Consider the following 18,211-nt stretch of genomic DNA (forward strand, 5'->3'; position numbering starts at 1 on the left):
GAATTGTTGATGAGAGATATTGTGATGAAGGCCACCCGTGTATGTCGCCAGCATTCACTTCTGGCATGCATCCGTGTGGCTTTTCTGTTGACTTTAGACCGCCCCTCCTCTTCACCCGCTTCTGCTCGTTGCGTCGCAACGCCTCCTATTCAACAATGTCGATGAGTCTTCTCGGCAGCACCGCAGATTCCCATTCTCTTTCCGTCGGGCCAGGGCCAAGCAACCCAAGCTCACCGACCCGCCAGCAGAAGCTACGCCAACCGTCCCTATCGCGAATACCGTCATCTTCAAGTCTCCTCGGACCAGCAGCAGGATTGAAACGTCGCGGCTCGAAATCCAGCATCAGCAGTCTCTACTCATTCCAGAGCGGCGCTCTACGTGACAGAGAACGCAACCAGCAGAAACAATTCGAGCCAACATACCGCCTACAGCCGACGACTCAGTTCCCGACGAACGTCGTACGAGACATCATTGAGTCAACCTTCACTGAGCATTTGTCCGATCTACAGTACGACCCCAACACGTGCAGGCAGATGAGCAAGACGCTGAGTGAAATAATTAAGGCACGCGTGAAGAAACTAGGCCTGAAGCGGTATCGGTTTGTTGTGCTCGTGCATCTTGGTCAGCTCAGGGGGCAAGGGCTGAGGATTGCCAGTCGTTGTCTTTGGGATGTGGAAGTTGATAGTGAAGCCACGTGGAGTATGAAGAATAATTCGCTGTTTGCTGTTGGAACAGTGTTTGGCATTTATTATCACTAGAGTATGATATTGTATTGGTGATCCCACATACCACCATTCAAAACTGGTCATTTGTCTACTATGTACGTGATACCAATTTTGTTACACAATTCAGTAAGAGTATACATTGCTGTCATTCTTCCAGAGAATCTGCTCACTTGTGGTGTGGTCTGAAAATACCTAGCTTCACCTTGCTCGTCCCCTTGAGCCACCTCGCCCTCCTCGTCCTGTAACACAGTCAATTTACCATTAATCACTTACAACCTGGCAGTAGCAGTTTTCAAAAACCTACTACACATCGGGCCAACTTACATCAGTGCATATCTGGCGTTAATTATTAATTAATTAATTAATTAAGACTCAGATAGGCCTTCATGACTTACCCATGACAATTTCAAATTTGGTATGTAACAACTGTACCTGTACTCACTAGAATGTATTTTAATTGGATTAATTGAAAAATTAATTTGTTTTGGCAGAGAATGGCAGCTCAGACATTAAAATATAGTCACACAAAGTTGAACCAAAGCTCCACACAGGGATCCAGTAGATCTAAGTACAGTCAGTCAATGAGATAACAGTCAAACACCTTAGAAGGTGCAATGACATTACTGCCAACAAAGATAGTAAAATTGGAGGCATTCCTAGATAATCTGTTTTTAGAGCACAACTACATGTCCTCTGCACTTCCACTACCGGTAAATGCTTCACCACACATACACAGGCAGCCGGATTTAATCAACTTAAATTTACCATAAACGCTCAACCAAATCCATATCTCATATGTAAATTCCGTTACATACTGTATTTACATTATCAATGCCATTATCGTGTAGAGAATATATAGCATTCTTAGGGAAGACAAAATTATTCTCACCGCCTCTTCCTCCTCTTGCTCCCCGTCCACGACCTTTAAAAGCACAACAGTGAACGATCTACCCAAACTTAACCTGAAAAGACGGTACTGTACCTCTGCCTCCTCGACCACGCCCCCTTGCGAAAGCATCTTCTTTCACCATGTCAATCACCTTCAGAAAAAGACAGTCAGCCAGTGCTAAAGCATTAAATGACGCAACACACTTCGTCCGGTATTCTCAAGTATTTTATCGTGCTTCCCCGGATGTAACATTCTGCTATTCGCCAAAATTTGTCTCCATCCTTTGAAGTGCAGATCACCTCCTTCAGATAGATGTTCATCCAAAAGTCGCAACTGACTAGATGACCATTGTATGTCTCCCCATTCTTCAGCTCAACTAGCTGCATGAAACAGACAACCCAGATAGCAAACATAGATGCGGATCCTCGAAAGGAGTCTCACCATAGGATGACCCTGGGCTGTTTTCAGTAGAGACAACGGCAGCTGTAAATAACATTAGACAACGATCATAATATAAACTGAGTCTTTCAAATATCTAGCTTACCATTTTGACAATTGATATCAATATAATGTCGAAGAGACCTTCGTTCAAGGACAGTAGCACAGCCAGTAAAGCTCAGAAGATTTCTTTTGAGATGAACACGTTGTACAAGAAGAACGAGTTTAGACGGTCTCTTTCAGCGGCTTTCAGGTAATCTCTAGGTTTGCTTGTGTGTGCATGTAGGCTTGCTCATTATGCTCAATTATTTTTTCATAATTTTGCTCATTTCTCGTGGCTCCCCCATGGGTACGTCGTTTGTACGAGTATGCTCTAGAGAGTTTGGAGTTGTGCTTTCGAACTTTCGAATAGAGTGCGCGTTGAGCTTCCCGCGTTTGGAAGTTCAAGGCCTCTGCGTGCGTGTGTGCGTGCGTGCGCGTGTCAGTGTGTATACTGATCAATGACTTGACACTGTACTTATTGCTTTCATTGTTGTTTTTATCATTAACAGCTAAATTCAAGAGAATATACTGTAAATTAGTTTCACCGAATAACAAACTGGACATGCATATGTTTTGTGTATTTCAGAGAGCGCAGAACAATGGATGATGGTATGGTGTTCGTTCTCAAACACTACTACAGTAGCGTGTAGCAAATTGTATTGATGTCAAGATTCTGCTGGAGCAGTATTTTATCTCAATCCATTCCCATGTTGTGTCCTCGACAATTTCCTGCTAGATAGTACACTGTTGCTGCAACTGGAGACAGACCTAAGAGAAATGATATTTCATCAGAAAACAAATGACCTCTACAAGTTCCAGCAGGTACAGTGTACACTTGTTGGTATGTCTATTGAGTGACATGAAGATGCAAACATCTGTATTTGCTAGCTTTAATTAACCCTAGGCATAGCAAGGGTTATAGTAGTCATCTCACCTGAAGTAGCAACCGACTCGACGGAAATACCAACTCCACTCGATGGAAATACAGACTGGACAGAAACGACCATGTAAACAACTTGGAATGTATAGCATGCATTCACTGGTACAGTGTAGCGCTCGGTGGTGTAATCTCGACATATGTGGCGCGTTCGATTGGACTTTTCCTGCCTCTTCCAGAAGAGGCTCCGTGTGCACGCCCCTCTTCCAACTTCTACAGTTCTGCCCTATAGTCGAAAGAGCCAACTCTACCGACTCTGCTGATCGGAAGAGCACGCCCCTCTTCCAACCTCTACCAGCTCCTGCACTGCGCTGGTAGAAGTTGGAAGAGGGGCGTGTCTTCCAGACTTTTCTGAAAGAAGCTGGAAGAGCCCAATCGAACGCGCCCATGGTTGTTGGAGCTTGTCCACCAGTCTAGTCGGAGTCACGCAGGGCGTTCCAATTTTGATTACTGATCATAACTTTCGAGTGTACCTTCAAGGTCATAGTGAATGGAGGAGAGTAGCCTGAAACAAAGCGCCCAAGTGATTTACGATTTGATGGGCTTGTCCTTTCTCAGCCACCTGTATAAACAAGTGTTTGTGTGACTCAGCCATCTGTATAAACAATTTTTGGGATGCTTGTGTCTAGTGACATGCACCTGGTGTTAATTAATTTGTTCATGCTTTGCAACAACTGCTTGCTGTTGTTAACCCTAGGCGTTGTTGCAATTGGAGTAGTACTCAGTAGGTACACCCATGCCTCATTGTTGAGGCTAAAATCAATCATTGGGTGTTCTAGGAACACACGATTAGGTAAGTTTCCTGCTTTTCATTGCATTTGGAAGCACATTGCTAATTCTACTGTACAACCAAAAGAAAGTACCCCGAACTGGAAAGGGGTCAATTTCTCGTTGCCTAGGGTTCAGCACTGTTAGTGCTCTCTTTCATTTAATTATATACTTTAAGTAAATGTATTTTCTTGGTGTGAACGTTTTATGGTATGATTTATTTAGACCGATGATTTGCGAGAAAGTCAGAGTGTTTCTATTTCTTCACTAAGGTGGATTGTTTTTTCAACTGCAGTGAAGATATTTACTAATGTTTTTGTCAGAGAGTTTTTGATGTTGGATGTGAAAGACTGGATGAAAGAGGTGACCGGGATTCACTTGAATGATCATGTAGATGCTACATGTTCCATTTATAGATCAACAGGTAGAATGAGGACTGTGCTTCTTCATGCTTCCTTATGTTAATTGCATGTTGTAAGAAGCATCTAAGAATTAATAATCGAAACATTGATTTGTGACAATTGAATAGTAATTATGGTCTTTGTCTTGGAAGTTACTGTGTCTCATGTCGTTGGTTTTCAGATACACTTTTATGTCATGATGATGAACTGGAAGGTCGACGAATTGCTTTTATTTATTACTTTGTGAGAGATTGGGCATTATCAGATGGAGGTTGACTGCTTTTGTTTACTTGTATTGTCATTATGATTGCTAAAGTATTGTCTTAGGGACTCTTGACTTATTCTCTGCTGATGGTGTGTAAGTTGTGACCAAGGCAATCGTTTACATTTTTACAAATACTTGTTTTGTTATAGAGTGTGGGCAGCCGGATACTATTGCACTTTCTCTTGTACCCAAGTGGAATTCATTTGTGTTTTTTGAAGTGTCTCCAATCTCTTTTCATCAGGTATCACTTGCGATTCTCTTTGAATTTAGCACATTTCTGTACTTTTTTACTGTTGCTAGGTTACTGAAGTGCTAAGCAGCGACAAGAATCGCATGTCTGTTAGTGGATGGTTTTATGGAGAACCAATTGATTATCCTCAGCGGTTTCATGAAGCTGCTCCTTTAGCTGTGAAACCTAGGAAAGCCTTGGTACGTTGTCTAATGTAGTTACTGCAAGTGCTCTATGGTAACGTGTTAATCTGTAGATGGAACTTCTGTTTGACTGCGTGAATTCACGCTACTTTGATCCTGATGTCCAGGCTAGAATCCGTAGGCAGTTTGAAGAAGAATCAAGCATTGAATTACAGCATTTTCTATTGGTGCAATACATGTCACTGTGCAGTGATTTCTCTTGCTCATTGTGCTGCATGACCAGGAACATGTCTACAAGTCCCTGGTAGATGAATTGGAGGCAGTACCACGAAGATGTTGGAATCTAAAGGGACCAGCCAACAGGAGGTGAGCAAGTTTTGCTAAAGTTTGATACCGTACTTGCTTGATTATTACTTCACCCTCATAGTTGGACAGAGTCAAGGGTCAAGTATAGTCAATCTCACGTAGTCAGACCTTAACCCCGCTCTCATACTCAAGGTAGATACATTCATCTCATGGCATGAGGGTGGGTTTAAGGTCTGGCTACAGGAGACTAGGTCAAGTATGGGATGGGGCCTTTTTCAAGAATTGACACATAAAGTTGTTAATGGCGAAAATGATTGATTAATTAGGTTTCAAACCATCACCACTACCTAAAATATAGAAACCTTATCTTCTATGCTGTATCTGAGACATCAAAACCTTCAACTCAAAGTTGACAGGCATACACAAGTTAAAAGAATATCAGCATTTCTACAGACACAAATCTAGCAAACAGTTACTATGGAAAGCGCCAATTAGTAATCAAACGCGTATGGTACATTTCTTTAGCATTGGTAGACTTAAGTGGCTTTACAGACGTGTGGTGATAGGAAATATGAAGAACTGGATGACGCTGACGGGTTTGAGACCATTCTAAAGCTGTTTCAGTTGTTCCAGTCGGAGCCCATGTTTCTCCTTCTGTCTCAGTTAACTGGCCTTGAACTATCAGATGGCAGCTGTGTTGAGGAAGAAAGGGAAGATTCAGGCTGTGAGAACGCTAATGGTTACAACAGAGCTGATGAAACGGTTGAAGGTGGTTCTTCATGCGCTGGGTTGGGACCCTGCTGTGTAGAATGTGTGAGACGGTGGTCACATGGCTCTTATACCTTGTTGAGAGACATGGACAAAACAGACGAATATTTTCTGGATACAAGTTTGTTTGTCGCCAAAGAGGGTAGGACTGACATGATAGTGTGGCATCACTTAATTTGGCAATATATACATCAATGTTTTAGGCTGGGAAACTGACTATGGAGGCTTTGTCAGTTATATTGCACAAGATGAAGACGAAGAGGTGTGTGTGTGTGTGTGTGTGTGTGTGTGTGTGTGTGTGTGTGTGTGTGTGCGTGTGTGTGTGTGTGTGTGTGTGTACTGTGGCTCAATTGGTTAGAGAGTGCGTTTGGAGAATGAAAACATCCGGGATCTTGCAGGGTTGCAAGTTCAAGTCAGTGTGTGTGTGTGTGTGTGTGTGTGTGTGTGTGTGTGTCTGTGTGTGTGTGTGTGCGTGTGTGTGTGTGTGCGCGCACGTGTCCAGTCACACCGTGAATTGTTAGTATTCATAGTTACTGTATTTTACAGCTATTGTCTGCGATTCCAAAGCCGAACGTGCTAGCACTCGTATACCGAGACAAAGAAACACTAAAATTTGTCAAGCACATTAATTCATGCGCAACCACAAACGGTTATAGTGAGTACTTTGAAATATCTGTATCATACTGGGAATAGTAAATGTCACCTAATCTATTCAAATGTTCGTCTTCAACACATTTAACACTTCAAATGACTCCAACTTTCCCCCCTGCTTTTGTAAACTTCCTCACGCAGACGTCCAGATCCTCGTGTGTGTGTTGAGCAGACAGTACAACTCGTATACGGGCCTCTCCTGTACGGAAACACCAAACCAATCAAACCTTTCTGTACTCTATTGCCTAATGCAGCTTACCTTGAGGAACAACAGGGAAACACATGGAAGTGACCAACACACCTTCTTCTGTTTCCAATAATTCAATTATTAAATTTTTAGAAAGAGCACAAGAAGGAAGTTTCTTACCAAATAGCTGTTCCGCTAGTTTTTCTGCTTTTTCTGCGTCACCAACAAGCACTGGTACAAGAGGATGGTCGCCGGGCTGTAAAGAAATGTATATGATATAGTTATCGAAATAGAATTTGTGGGATAGTTGAGAATAACGGAACAACTGATACAAACACAATTAATTAATACTGTTTTGATTCGGTTTTTCTTGTACCGAATCGACGCAGACGAGATGAGTACCTTTTGTTACTTGGGACAACTCGGTCAAACGAAATAAATGAAATAGGTTAGGAATTAATTAATCTCGACCAGGCAGCATTCAAACGCAGCTGCAATTTATGTAGGTTCAATTAACCATGCACCGCTGGAGCTTACAATGATCTTGAAACCAACGTCTGCCATCTGCTTTCGGAAGTACTTGGCGTTGTCAGCAAGTTTGGCTACAAGAGGAGATCCAGACAGGAGGATGTCAAATGCCTGTAAGTGGAACAAGATAGATTGGTGGCTGTAAGATGCAGTCGTTTGCGAGATTTTGTTACCTTGATTGCTCCTGCTACGACGGAGGAAGAGAGTGTGCTCGAGAATATGTACGGTCTGGATCTTTGGCGCAGGAGTTCGATCAGCTCTTTTGGTCCGCTTGTGTAGCCTCCTAGAAACGTGACATTGTGGATTGATAGTCGGCGTCTCATTGTCCGCTTGCGTTTCTAAGCGTTTGTCGTCGTTGGTGAGTAGTGTACCTACATATCTACTCTGTCTGTCATGTGTTTACCCTGTCGTGTTTTTGCTTTCATCTAAGGAGGTAATACCGTACTGATTAACTTTTCGTAGCTATACCTTCCTAACTCTGCCAATGTATTATGATGCTGTCTGGGCTCTAGCTAAAACTCTCCAAGAACTACTTCCTGGTCTATATTGCTCTGACTATTTCCACCCAATACACCCCTGTTTCATTGTTGTTAAATTGGGAATGTCTTTCTTTCTCTGCCTGTGTACTGTAGGTCTTTCTCTCACTGTTTGTTTTACGACTGTATTATACTAGTCATGCGCGGACGGTCATTATTATGTTTTAATTTACGTCGACAGCAGATGCATGGTCTTACCTGATGCTCCACCCAACGCTTTTCCGATGCTGGAATTGACAATGTGAACACTGCCAGGAATGTTCCAATATTCTACTGTGCCCCTGTCAATGAATTTCGTACTCACATGACATACGCATTTAGAGGCGTTTTACAATAGCACCTTCCAGTTTTTCCGATTATTCCGGTGGCGTGACACTCGTCGATGAACACTAATGCCTTGTACTTTTGAGCCAGGTCACATATGTTTCTATCAAATTTGACAAGTGACGCGACAGTTTTTTAGGTGGTCCAACCATTTTTCACCTCAGAGGCGCTACCTCGCCGTCCATGCTGAATACACCATCTGTAGCAATAACACGCAACTTTGCGTCCTGGCAGCTGGACAGCTTCGCCTCTAGATCTGTGAAAGATTTGATACAGTGATGTCACACTCTCTCCATGTTAAAATGTGTCATACCGCTCAAATCAACGTGCTTGTAGATAAGCTTTTGAGCTTTGGACATTCGGATGCCGTCTATTATGGAAGCATGATTGAGGCTGTCACTCAAAACAACGTCGTCTTTTGTAAGCAACGCGTCGAACAATCCTGCGTTGGCGTCAAAACAGCTAGCGTAGAGAATGGCCGCTTCATGTCCATGAAACTCGGCAATTTTTCTCTCCAGTTCAACGTGGATATCCTGTAACAGAAAATCTATGTGCGGGTTGGAGTCCTTTTGTATTGTCATTGTAGGAACTTACGAGTGTACCGGAGATAAATCGCGCCGATGCTGCCCCGAGGCCTCGTTTTTCCAGACCTTCACGACTCGCCGCAACAACTTGTGGGTGTGTCTAAGAGACCAAAACGTACCGTTGATAATTTGCCTGTGTTATCCATATCTCGTTCTCACCGCGAGTCCCAAATAGTTGTTAGACGACAGGTTGAGGACCGATTGCTGGTGTCCGTCGATGGTGACTCGAGGAGCTTGCATAGACGCAAGAACTCTTTCTCTCATGACTCGATATCCGGCATCTCGGATTCCTCGCATACGTTCGGTAATGCGCTTCTTCAAAATCTCTTCAGCGCAGCAGTCTTCGATTTTTCTGTACACCCGCGAAAGAATTAGTGCCTTTCAGAGCGAGATTTTAACTTATCTAAGGCGTCATCGCACTTTGTGATGGAAGCGGAATCGTCATCAGTCAGAAGTCTAGTCATTTTCACCGCGGCTAGGAGACAACGTCGATAATAAGACAGAAAGGGGCAGATTGGTACTGCATGAAAGGCACACGCTGTTTTGCGTAGCTTTAAAGGCATGCAAACAGCTGCATCCGAGTCGTCGCCTTGAATTTGTTTAGCAGCTGCTGAAGGTGCTAACGAAGTCTTTACTGCGAGTGTATTTGGCGTGGAGTTTCAGTGCGTGCTCGCGTTCGGGTCGAAGTGCTTGCGTCGTTGCCGTCTGTCGCGTAGTTTGCGTTCACCGAGTTCTGATGGTTGCTTGTAAGCGTCTACGGCAACGTTTGCGGCAGATGTTTGAAATTGCACTTTCTAGCGAAGATGGAGTGACAATGATGTCATTGTGACTGATTCACTAATTGAAGATTGCCAGCCAAAGAGTTCATCTGTTGTTTTTGGGCTACGTGTGTTCACAGATACACGTCAGTGTAATGACACTCGTGCACACTTACCCCAGCTGATTACAGCTAACTTGAAGCAGTTGCGTCTAGTTGCTATATAAAGAAGGCTTGAGTTTTGTGTTGTCCGGGAATCACGGTCACACGAAATATCAGATCGATATCGAACGAGTTTCCTTCGCAGTCAAGCTTTAGTCCACTCAGCAACTCTCGAGTCTCCTTTCGAGGAATCGACTCCGACTAAAGCAATTTGGTTCTATAACGCCGCTTTGCTAAACGTCAAAACGGTTCACGGGTTGATGGTCACCGACCGAGTCGAACAACCTGTTTCTTGTTCAGGCAGCAACAAGGAGATACCACACGTTGTGGTCTATCCCATCACACAACAGCTAAATTATTGAGCAAGCCCGGGCTCAAGACGATCATTTATCGACTCTTCCTGCACCCTCCGAAAACCCGTCGTATACACCTCTAGAACGCATGCAATGAGGTCTACGACTTGTTTATCGAATAGACTCACCAAAGGCTAGTCTATGCATGAATGTAACTTGTTTTTCTGTTGGAGTTTTCTTTAGGAATCATTCTATTACAATTAACTCATCAGCACAATTAACTTTAGTAACTTAGAGTAAGTCAGTACTGCATGGCTACATATGCTCACTCGCAGAGTCTATTCTCTACTATGCAAGCTAATACATTCATATACACCTACTAGTAGATACACTTTGGCATTTTACGTATGTTGACACTTCAAGGGGAGATTGGAGGGAGGGAGGGAGGGATGAGGGAGTGAGGAAGGGAGGGATGAGGGAGTGAGGAAGGGAGGGATGAGGGAGTGAGGAAGGGAGGGATGAGGGAGTGAGGAAGGGAGGGATGAGGGAGGGAGGGATGAGGGAGTGAGGGAGGGCTGGAGGAGGGAGGGAGGGAGGGCTGGAGGGAGGGAGGGAGGGAGGGAGGGAAGAGGGAGGGAGCTAGGGAGGGAGGATGGAGGGAGGGAGGGAGGAGGAGAGCTCTTTTATATAGTAGAGTATTTAGCATATGTATTCACAAAATCGGTACACGTAACTGGAATTTCAGAGTTACAAGTTATCGGCACAATCTTTGAAAATCGAAGTACAATCAAACAGTACTAATGGTTACACTCTACTCACAACTATCTAAAATTATACACTCACATGCATGCATATATTCCGTAAGTGACACTTAAGTTAATTCCAACCGGTAAGGCTTACTCGCTTACTCGCGAACTCGGTAAGCCTTTTTCAAGAATTGACACCTAAAGTTGTTAATGGCGGAAATGATTGATTAATTAGGTTTCAAACCATCACCACTACCTAAAATATAGAAACCTTATCTTCTATGCTGTATCTGAGACATCAAAACCTTCAACTCAAAGTTGACAGGCATACACAAGTTAAAAGAATATCAGCATTTCTACAGACACAAATCTAGCAAACAGTTACTATGGAAAGCGCCAATAGTAATCAAACGCGTATGGTACATTCCTTTAGCATTGATAGACTTAATTGGCTTTACAGACGTGTGGTGATAGGAAATATGAAGAACTGGATGACGCTGACGGGTTTGAGACCATTCTAAAGCTGTTTCAGTTGTTCCAGTCGGAGCCCATGTTTCTCCTTCTGTCTCAGTTAACTGGCCTTGAACTATCAGATGGCAGCTGTGTTGAGGAAGAAAGGGAAGATTCAGGCTGTGAGAACGCTAATGGTTACAACAGAGCTGATGAAACGGTTGAAGGTGGTTCTTCATGCGCTGGGTTGGGACCCTGCTGTGTAGAATGTGTGAGACGGTGGTCACATGGATCTTATACCTTGTTGAGAGACATGGACAAAACAGACGAATATTTTCTGGATACAAGTTTGTTTGTCGCCAAAGAGGGTAGGACTGACATGATAGTGTGGCATCACTTAATTTGGCAATATATACATCAATGTTTTAGGCTGGGTAACTGACTATGGAGGCTTTGTAAGTTATATTGCACAAGATGAAGACGAAGAGGTGTGTGTGTGTGTGTGTGTGTGTGTGTGTGTGTGTGTGTGTGCGCGCGCGCGTGTGTGTGTGTGTGTGTGTGTGTGTGTGTGTGTGTGTGTGTGTGTGTGTGTGTACTGTGGCTCAATTGGTTAGAGAGTGCGTTTGGAGAATGAAAACATCCGGGATCTTGCAGGGTTGCAAGTTCAAGTCAGTGTGTGTGTGTGTGTGTGTGTGTGTGTGTGCGCGCGTGCGCGTGCGCGTACGTGTCCAGTCACACCGTGAATTGTTGGTATTCATAGTTACTGTATTTTACAGCTATTGTCTGCGATTCCAAAGCCGAACGTGCTAGCACTCGTATACCGAGACAAAGAAACACTAAAATTTGTCAAGCACATTAATTCATCCGCAACCACAAACGGTTATTGTGAGTACTTTGAAATATGTGTATCATACTGGGAATAGTAAATGTCACCTAATCTATTCAAATGTTCGTCTTCAACACATTTAACACTTCAAATGACTCCAACTTTCCCCCCTGCTTTTGTAAACTTCCTCACGCAGACGTCCAGATCCTCGTGTGTGTGTTGAGCAGACAGTACAACTCGTATACGGGCCTCTCCTGTACGGAAACACCAAACCAATCAAACCTTTCTGTACTCTATTGCCTAATGCAGCTTACCTTGAGGAACAACAGGGAAACACATGGAAGTGACCAACACACCTTCTTCTGTTTCCAATAATTCAATTATTAAATTTTTAGAAAGAGCACAAGAAGGAAGTTTCTTACCAAATAGCTGTTCCGCTAGTTTTTCTGCTTTTTCTGCGTCACCAACAAGCACTGGTACAAGAGGATGGTCGCCGGGCTGTAAAGAAATGTATATGATATAGTTATCGAAATAGAATTTGTGGGATAGTTGAGAATAACGGAACAACTGATACAAACACAATTAATTAATACTGTTTTGATTCGGTCTTTCTTGTACCGAATCGACGCAGACGAGATGAGTACCTTTTGTTACTTGGGACAACTCGGTCAAACGAAATAAATGAAATAGGTTAGGAATTAATTAATCTCGACCAGGCAGCATTCAAACGCAGCTGCAATTTATGTAGGTGCAATTAACCATGCACCGCTGGAGCTTACAATGATCTTGAAACCAACGTCTGCCATCTGCTTTCGGAAGTACTTGGCGTTGTCAGCAAGTTTGGCTACAAGAGGAGATCCAGACAGGAGGATGTCAAATGCCTGCAAGTGGAACAAGATAGATTGGTGGCTGTAAGATGCAGTCGTGTGCGAGATTTTGTTACCTTGATTGCTCCTGCTACGACGGAGGAAGAGAGTGTGCTCGAGAATATGTACGGTCTGGATCTTTGGCGCAGGAGTTCGATCAGCTCTTTTGGTCCGCTTGTGTAGCCTCCTAGAAACGTGACATGGTGGATTGATAGTCGGCGTCTCATTGTCCGCTTGCGTTTCTAAGCGTTTGTCGTCGTTGGTGAGTAGTGTACCTACATATCTACTCTGTCTGTCATGTGTTTACCCTGTCGTGTTTTTGCTTTCATCTAAGGAGGTAATACCGTACTGATTAACTCTTCGTAGCTATACCTTCCTAACTCTGCCAATGTATTATGATGCTGTCTGGGCTCTAGCTAAAACTCTCCAAGAACTACTTCCTGGTCTATACTGCTCTGACTATTTCCACCCAATACACCCCTGTTTCATTGTTGTTAAATTGGCATGTCTTTCTTTCTCTGCCTGTGTACTGTAGGTCTTTCTCTCACTGTTTGTTTTACGACTGTATTATACTAGTCATGCGCGGACGGTCATTATTATGTCTTAATTTACGTCGACAGCAGATGCATGGTCTTACCTGATGCTCCACCCAACGCTTTTCCGATGCTGGAATTGACAATGTGAACACTGCCAGGAATGTTCCAATATTCTACTGTGCCCCTGTCAATGAATTTCGTACTCACATGACATACGCATTTAGAGGCGTTTTACAATAGCACCTTCCAGTTTTTCCGATTATTCCGGTGGCGTGACACTCGTCGATGAACACTAATGCCTTGTACTTTTGAGCCAGGTCACATATGTTTCTATCAAATTTGACAAGTGACGCGACAGTTTTTTAGGTGGTCCAACCATTTTTCACCTCAGAGGCGCTACCTCGCCGTCCATGCTGAATACACCATCTGTAGCAATAACACGCAACTTTGCGTCCTGGCAGCTGGACAGCTTCGCCTCTAGATCTGTGAAAGATTTGATACAGTGATGTCACACTCTCTCCATGTTAAAATGTGACATACCGCTCAAATCAACGTGCTTGTAGATAAGCTTTTGAGCTTTGGACATTCGGATGCCGTCTATTATGGAAGCATGATTGAGGCTGTCACTCAAAACAACGTCGTCTTTTGTAAGCAACGCGTCGAACAATCCTGCATTGGCGTCAAAACAGCTAGCGTAGAGAATGGCCGCTTCATGTCCATGAAACTCGGCAATTTTTCTCTCCAGTTCAACGTGGATATCCTGTAACAGAAAATCTATGTGCGGGTTGGAGTCCTTTTGTATTGTCATTGTAGGAACTTACGAGTGTACCGCAGATAAATCGCGCCGATGCTGCCCCGAGGCCTCGTTTTTCCAGACCTTCACGACTCGCCGCAACAACTTGTGGGTGTGTCTAAGAGACCAAAACGTACCGTTGATAATTTGCCTGTGTTATCCATATCTCGTTCTCACCGCGAGTCCCAAATAGTTGTTAGACGACAGGTTGAGGACCGATTGCTGGTGTCCGTCGATGGTGACTCGAGGAGCTTGCATAGACGCAAGAACTCTTTCTCTCATGACTCGATATCCGGCATCTCGGATTCCTCGCATACGTTCGGTAATGCGCTTCTTCAAAATCTCTTCAGCGCAGCAGTCTTCGATTTTTCTGTACACCCGCGAAAGAATTAGTGCCTTTCAGAGCGAGATTTTAACTTATCTAAGGCGTCATCGCACTTTGTAATGGAAGCGGAATCGTCATCAGTCAGAAGTCTAGTCATTTTCACCGGCTAGGAGACAACGTCGATAATAAGACAGAAAGGGGCAGATTGGTACTGCATGAAAGGCACACGCTGTTTTGCGTAGCTTTAAAGGCATGCAAACAGCTGCATCCGAGTCGTCGCCTTGAATTTGTTTAGCAGCTGCTGAAGGTGCTAACGAAGCCTTTACTGCGAGTGTATTTGGCGTGGAGTTTCAGTGCGTGCTCGCGTTCGGGTCGAAGTGCTTGCGTCGTTGCCGTCTGTCGCGTAGTTTGCGTTCACCGAGTTCTGATGGTTGCTTGTAAGCGTCTACGGCAACGTTTGCGGCAGATGTTTGAAATTGCACTTTCTAGCGAAGATGGAGTGACAATGATGTCATTGTGACTGATTCACTAATTGAAGATTGGCAGCCAAAGAGTTCATCTGTTGTTTTTGGGCTAGGTGTGTGCACAGATACACGTCAGTGTAATGACACTCGTGCACACTTACCCCAGCTGATTACAGCTACCTTGAAGCAGTTGCGTCTAGTTGCTATATAAAGAAGACTTGTTTTGTGTTGTCCGGGAATCACGGTCACACGAAATATCAGATCGATATCGAACGAGTTTCCTTCGCAGTCAAGCTTTAGTCCACTCAGCAACTCTCGAGTCTCCTTTCGAGGAGTCGACTCCGACTAAAGCAATTTGGTTCTATAACGCCGCTTTGCTAAACGTCAAAACGGTTCACGGGGTGATGGTCACCGACCGAGTCGAACAACCTGTTTCTTGTTCAGGCAGCAACAAGGAGATACCACACGTTGTGGTCTATCCCATCACACAACAGCTAAATTATTGAGCAAGCCCGGGCTCAAGACGATCATTTATCAACTCTTCCTGCACCCTCCGAAAACCCGTCGTATACACCTCTAGAACGCATGCAATGAGGTCTACGACTTGTTTATCGAATAGACTCACCAAAGGCTAGTCTATGCATGAATGTAACTTGTTTTTCTGTTGGAGTTTTCTTTAGGAATCATTCTATTACAATTAACTCATCAGCACAATTAACTTTAGTAACTTAGAGTAAGTCAGTACTGCATGGCTACATATGCTCACTCGCAGAGTCTATTCTCTACTATGCAAGCTAATACATTCATATACACCTACTAGTAGATACACTTTGGCATTTTACGTATGTTGACACTTCAAGGGGGAGATTGGAGGGAGGGAGGGAGGGATGAGGGAGTGAGGGAGGGAGGGATGAGGGAGGGAGGGAGGGAGGGATGAGGGAGTGAGGGAGGGAGGGATGAGGGAGGGAGGGAGGGAGGGATGAGGGAGGGAGGGAGGGATGAGGGCTGGAGGGAGGGCTGGAGGAGGGAGGGAGGGAGGGCTGGAGGGAGGGAGGGAGGGAAGAGGGAGGGAGGGAGGGAGGATGGAGGGAGGGAGGGAGGAGGAGAGCTCTTTTATATAGTAGAGTATTTAGCATCTGTATTCACAAAATCGGTACACGTAACTGGAATTTCAGAGTTACAAGTTATCGGCACAATCTTTGAAAATCGAAGTACAGTCAAACAGTACTAATGGTTACACTCTACTCACAACTATCTAAAATTATACACTCACATGCATGCATATATTCCGTAAGTGACACTTAAGTTAATTCGAACCGGTAAGGCTTACTCGTCAAGACATTTTGTACGTTTAAACACTAGAGCCAATATGAAATTTGCCAGAGCAAAACTTGTCACAAACCGAAATACTGATCGACGTGTGCTTTTTAGTCTGTGAATAAACGAGACTCTTCGGTGTCATTTGATGTTGCTTCGTTGTACGGTGTGAACAGTATTTCCGTGTCTTCCAACACTTGCTTGACGGATGATCGTTTTAAGCAGCACGCATTGCATAACGTATAATCGGCCTTGTAGACTGCAGCGTGTCCTTTCACGCGCACGAGCATTACACGGCGGCGACATAGTAAGTGGTTGCAGCAGCAGTGTCTCAGTCTACTACAGCAAGTTACTGAGGCAATTGTATAGATCAGAGGATTAGCAACAGTTATCGCAGCAGTCAATATGAAAAAGGGTTCCGAAGAAATGGGTGAGACACTTCCATTATAAACAGTCTTCATGTTAGCCACTGTGTATAAACCAATTGCAAATCCAGGCAGCCACGTGCAAACCAAATTGAGTACTGAAATGATGATGAGTCGAATACGTAATCGGTCGATTTCGTTATTTTCTGAACTGTTAGGAAAGATGACCTTGTGCTTTCTCAAATGTGAGCACAAATAGATGTAGAGAACAGCAACGAGTAGAGACAACGCTGCGTTTATTCCAACCATAGGTATGAGATATTTGTATAACTCAGAGTCATCGATAGAATTGACGCAGCCAAATATGACAATGAGCGAAAACTCGTTCACATTTTGTATTGGTTGTGGTAACCTGTTGTGCTGTTTGTATTGCCAAGTCACTATAGCAGCATACGTCGCCGAAAATACCCAAGTGAAGACCAGGTATCCAGTAAAGAATCGGGAACATCTGCGAGGTTGGCGCCGGAATTGGCAGAAAATGCGGAGGGCGATTCCGGTACATAGAAGCATAATGGCGCTTGAACAAAAGTAAGCCAGGAATGTAATACTTAGACAGAGTATCTCGTCTGCTCTTGTGGTATTGATTGGTGTGTCCTGCCTCACTTGTGCAAACACCGGATAGGACAACATTACTTCCTGCAGCAGGAAATGAAAGCACATACAGAGATCGGCGACAGCAAGGCTGATGATAAGACCAGACAGAAGGTTTAGTCGCGATTCCTTCTTCCTACAGCGCCACACAATCACAACGACGTTCGCAAGAATACCTGCAACGATCATAGCCCACATGGTGATGTGGTAGAACCGAGACGTTACGCCAGTCACAGACGTAATGTTAGTCGCGTTTGCCATTGCTCAACTATCCGGGTATTGGTAGACGAGCAAACACTTACACGTCTGGAGAGAATTTTAGAGACAAAAGGTGGAGTTGGGCGGTACTAGCCTCGTCCCCAGACTCTTTCGTGCTAATCTTCAGCAGGAAAAGCGCTTTGCGAACAACACATGTAGGAACCTTACGTAACAGTTGACGACGGTCTGCTAGAGTTGATGAAGAAGAGATGCATGCGTAGACAGTGTAGGGTTAGATAAATTGTTGTCACAGTACAGTACTGTCTGTTCGGAATTCGTAGAAATGGTTACTAAATTGTTTTTTTAGCTATTAGCTAAGAAATAGATGTAGGGATAGTAACACCTCCACACCCAGGAAGTCTTTCATGAGTTCCACATGTGCCGTGACCTTCCGTCACTAGACTTTCATTTCCTCCTATCACACGCACGGTTTGGTACCAGAAACAAGATCTCTAGATAATCTATGAACCAAAGCCAGACATCATTAGTGAATCCTTCCAACACACTAAATGTAAATATAGGATTCACTAGCTATAGCTAATGATCTGACTTTGGTTCATACTATCTATCTTGTTTCTGTTACTTTTTATACAATCCCAGCCTAAAACGCTACCTAGTTATAGACGTTAGTTTGAGTTCACAATAGGTGACGTCACAATAGCAATAGTCTCACGACTTCAG

At 44.0% G+C, this 18,211-nt stretch overlaps 6 protein-coding genes across 6 annotated transcripts; 2 read left to right on the forward strand and 4 right to left on the reverse strand.

Moving 5' to 3' along the window:
- Positions 1-155: 155 nt before the first annotated feature.
- Positions 156-758, forward strand: LOC134185259 (dynein light chain Tctex-type 5-like). Its single transcript, XM_062653040.1, has one exon. The coding sequence runs from the start codon at positions 156-158 to the stop codon at positions 756-758; it is 603 nt and encodes a 200-aa protein (XP_062509024.1).
- On the reverse strand, positions 712-2,194 carry LOC134185486 (U6 snRNA-associated Sm-like protein LSm4). Its single transcript, XM_062653282.1, has 6 exons — positions 2,159-2,194; positions 2,056-2,097; positions 1,818-1,994; positions 1,708-1,765; positions 1,615-1,647; positions 712-964 (listed from the first exon to the last, which is right to left on the reverse strand). Exons 1-6 carry the CDS (start codon positions 2,159-2,161, stop codon positions 924-926), a joined length of 354 nt encoding a protein of 117 aa, XP_062509266.1. The 5' UTR covers positions 2,162-2,194; the 3' UTR covers positions 712-923.
- Positions 2,192-12,117, forward strand: LOC134185260 (prolyl 3-hydroxylase OGFOD1-like). The gene is made up of 18 exons (XM_062653041.1): positions 2,192-2,305; positions 2,681-2,703; positions 2,765-2,916; positions 4,025-4,071; positions 4,123-4,223; positions 4,382-4,471; positions 4,528-4,554; positions 4,615-4,706; positions 4,766-4,894; positions 4,951-5,064; positions 5,121-5,203; positions 5,710-6,053; positions 6,115-6,173; positions 6,458-6,603; positions 9,786-9,969; positions 11,128-11,497; positions 11,559-11,617; positions 11,906-12,117. The coding sequence occupies exons 1-18, from the start codon at positions 2,250-2,252 to the stop codon at positions 12,050-12,052; spliced, it is 2,223 nt and encodes a 740-aa protein (XP_062509025.1). The 5' UTR covers positions 2,192-2,249; the 3' UTR covers positions 12,053-12,117.
- Positions 6,581-10,037, reverse strand: LOC134185485 (2-amino-3-ketobutyrate coenzyme A ligase, mitochondrial-like). The gene is made up of 11 exons (XM_062653280.1): positions 8,881-10,037; positions 8,732-8,821; positions 8,451-8,670; positions 8,297-8,393; positions 8,154-8,240; positions 8,012-8,094; positions 7,451-7,560; positions 7,287-7,388; positions 6,930-7,005; positions 6,822-6,869; positions 6,581-6,761 (listed from the first exon to the last, which is right to left on the reverse strand). The coding sequence occupies exons 1-11, from the start codon at positions 9,016-9,018 to the stop codon at positions 6,655-6,657; spliced, it is 1,158 nt and encodes a 385-aa protein (XP_062509264.1). The 5' UTR covers positions 9,019-10,037; the 3' UTR covers positions 6,581-6,654.
- Positions 12,103-14,632, reverse strand: LOC134185261 (2-amino-3-ketobutyrate coenzyme A ligase, mitochondrial-like). Its single transcript, XM_062653042.1, has 12 exons — positions 14,589-14,632; positions 14,328-14,520; positions 14,179-14,268; positions 13,898-14,117; positions 13,744-13,840; positions 13,601-13,687; positions 13,459-13,541; positions 12,899-13,008; positions 12,735-12,836; positions 12,378-12,453; positions 12,270-12,317; positions 12,103-12,209 (listed from the first exon to the last, which is right to left on the reverse strand). Exons 1-12 carry the CDS (start codon positions 14,630-14,632, stop codon positions 12,103-12,105), a joined length of 1,257 nt encoding a protein of 418 aa, XP_062509026.1.
- Positions 14,633-16,075: 1,443 nt separating this feature from the next.
- On the reverse strand, positions 16,076-17,533 carry LOC134185262 (uncharacterized). The gene has a single exon (XM_062653043.1). It carries the CDS (start codon positions 17,531-17,533, stop codon positions 16,367-16,369), a length of 1,167 nt encoding a protein of 388 aa, XP_062509027.1. The 3' UTR covers positions 16,076-16,366.
- Between the last annotated feature and the right edge of the window lie 678 nt (positions 17,534-18,211).

The sequence above is a fragment of the Corticium candelabrum genome, chromosome 10, assembly GCF_963422355.1.
Source record: "Corticium candelabrum chromosome 10, ooCorCand1.1, whole genome shotgun sequence".
In the NCBI taxonomy this organism is placed as follows: domain Eukaryota; kingdom Metazoa; phylum Porifera; class Homoscleromorpha; order Homosclerophorida; family Plakinidae; genus Corticium; species Corticium candelabrum.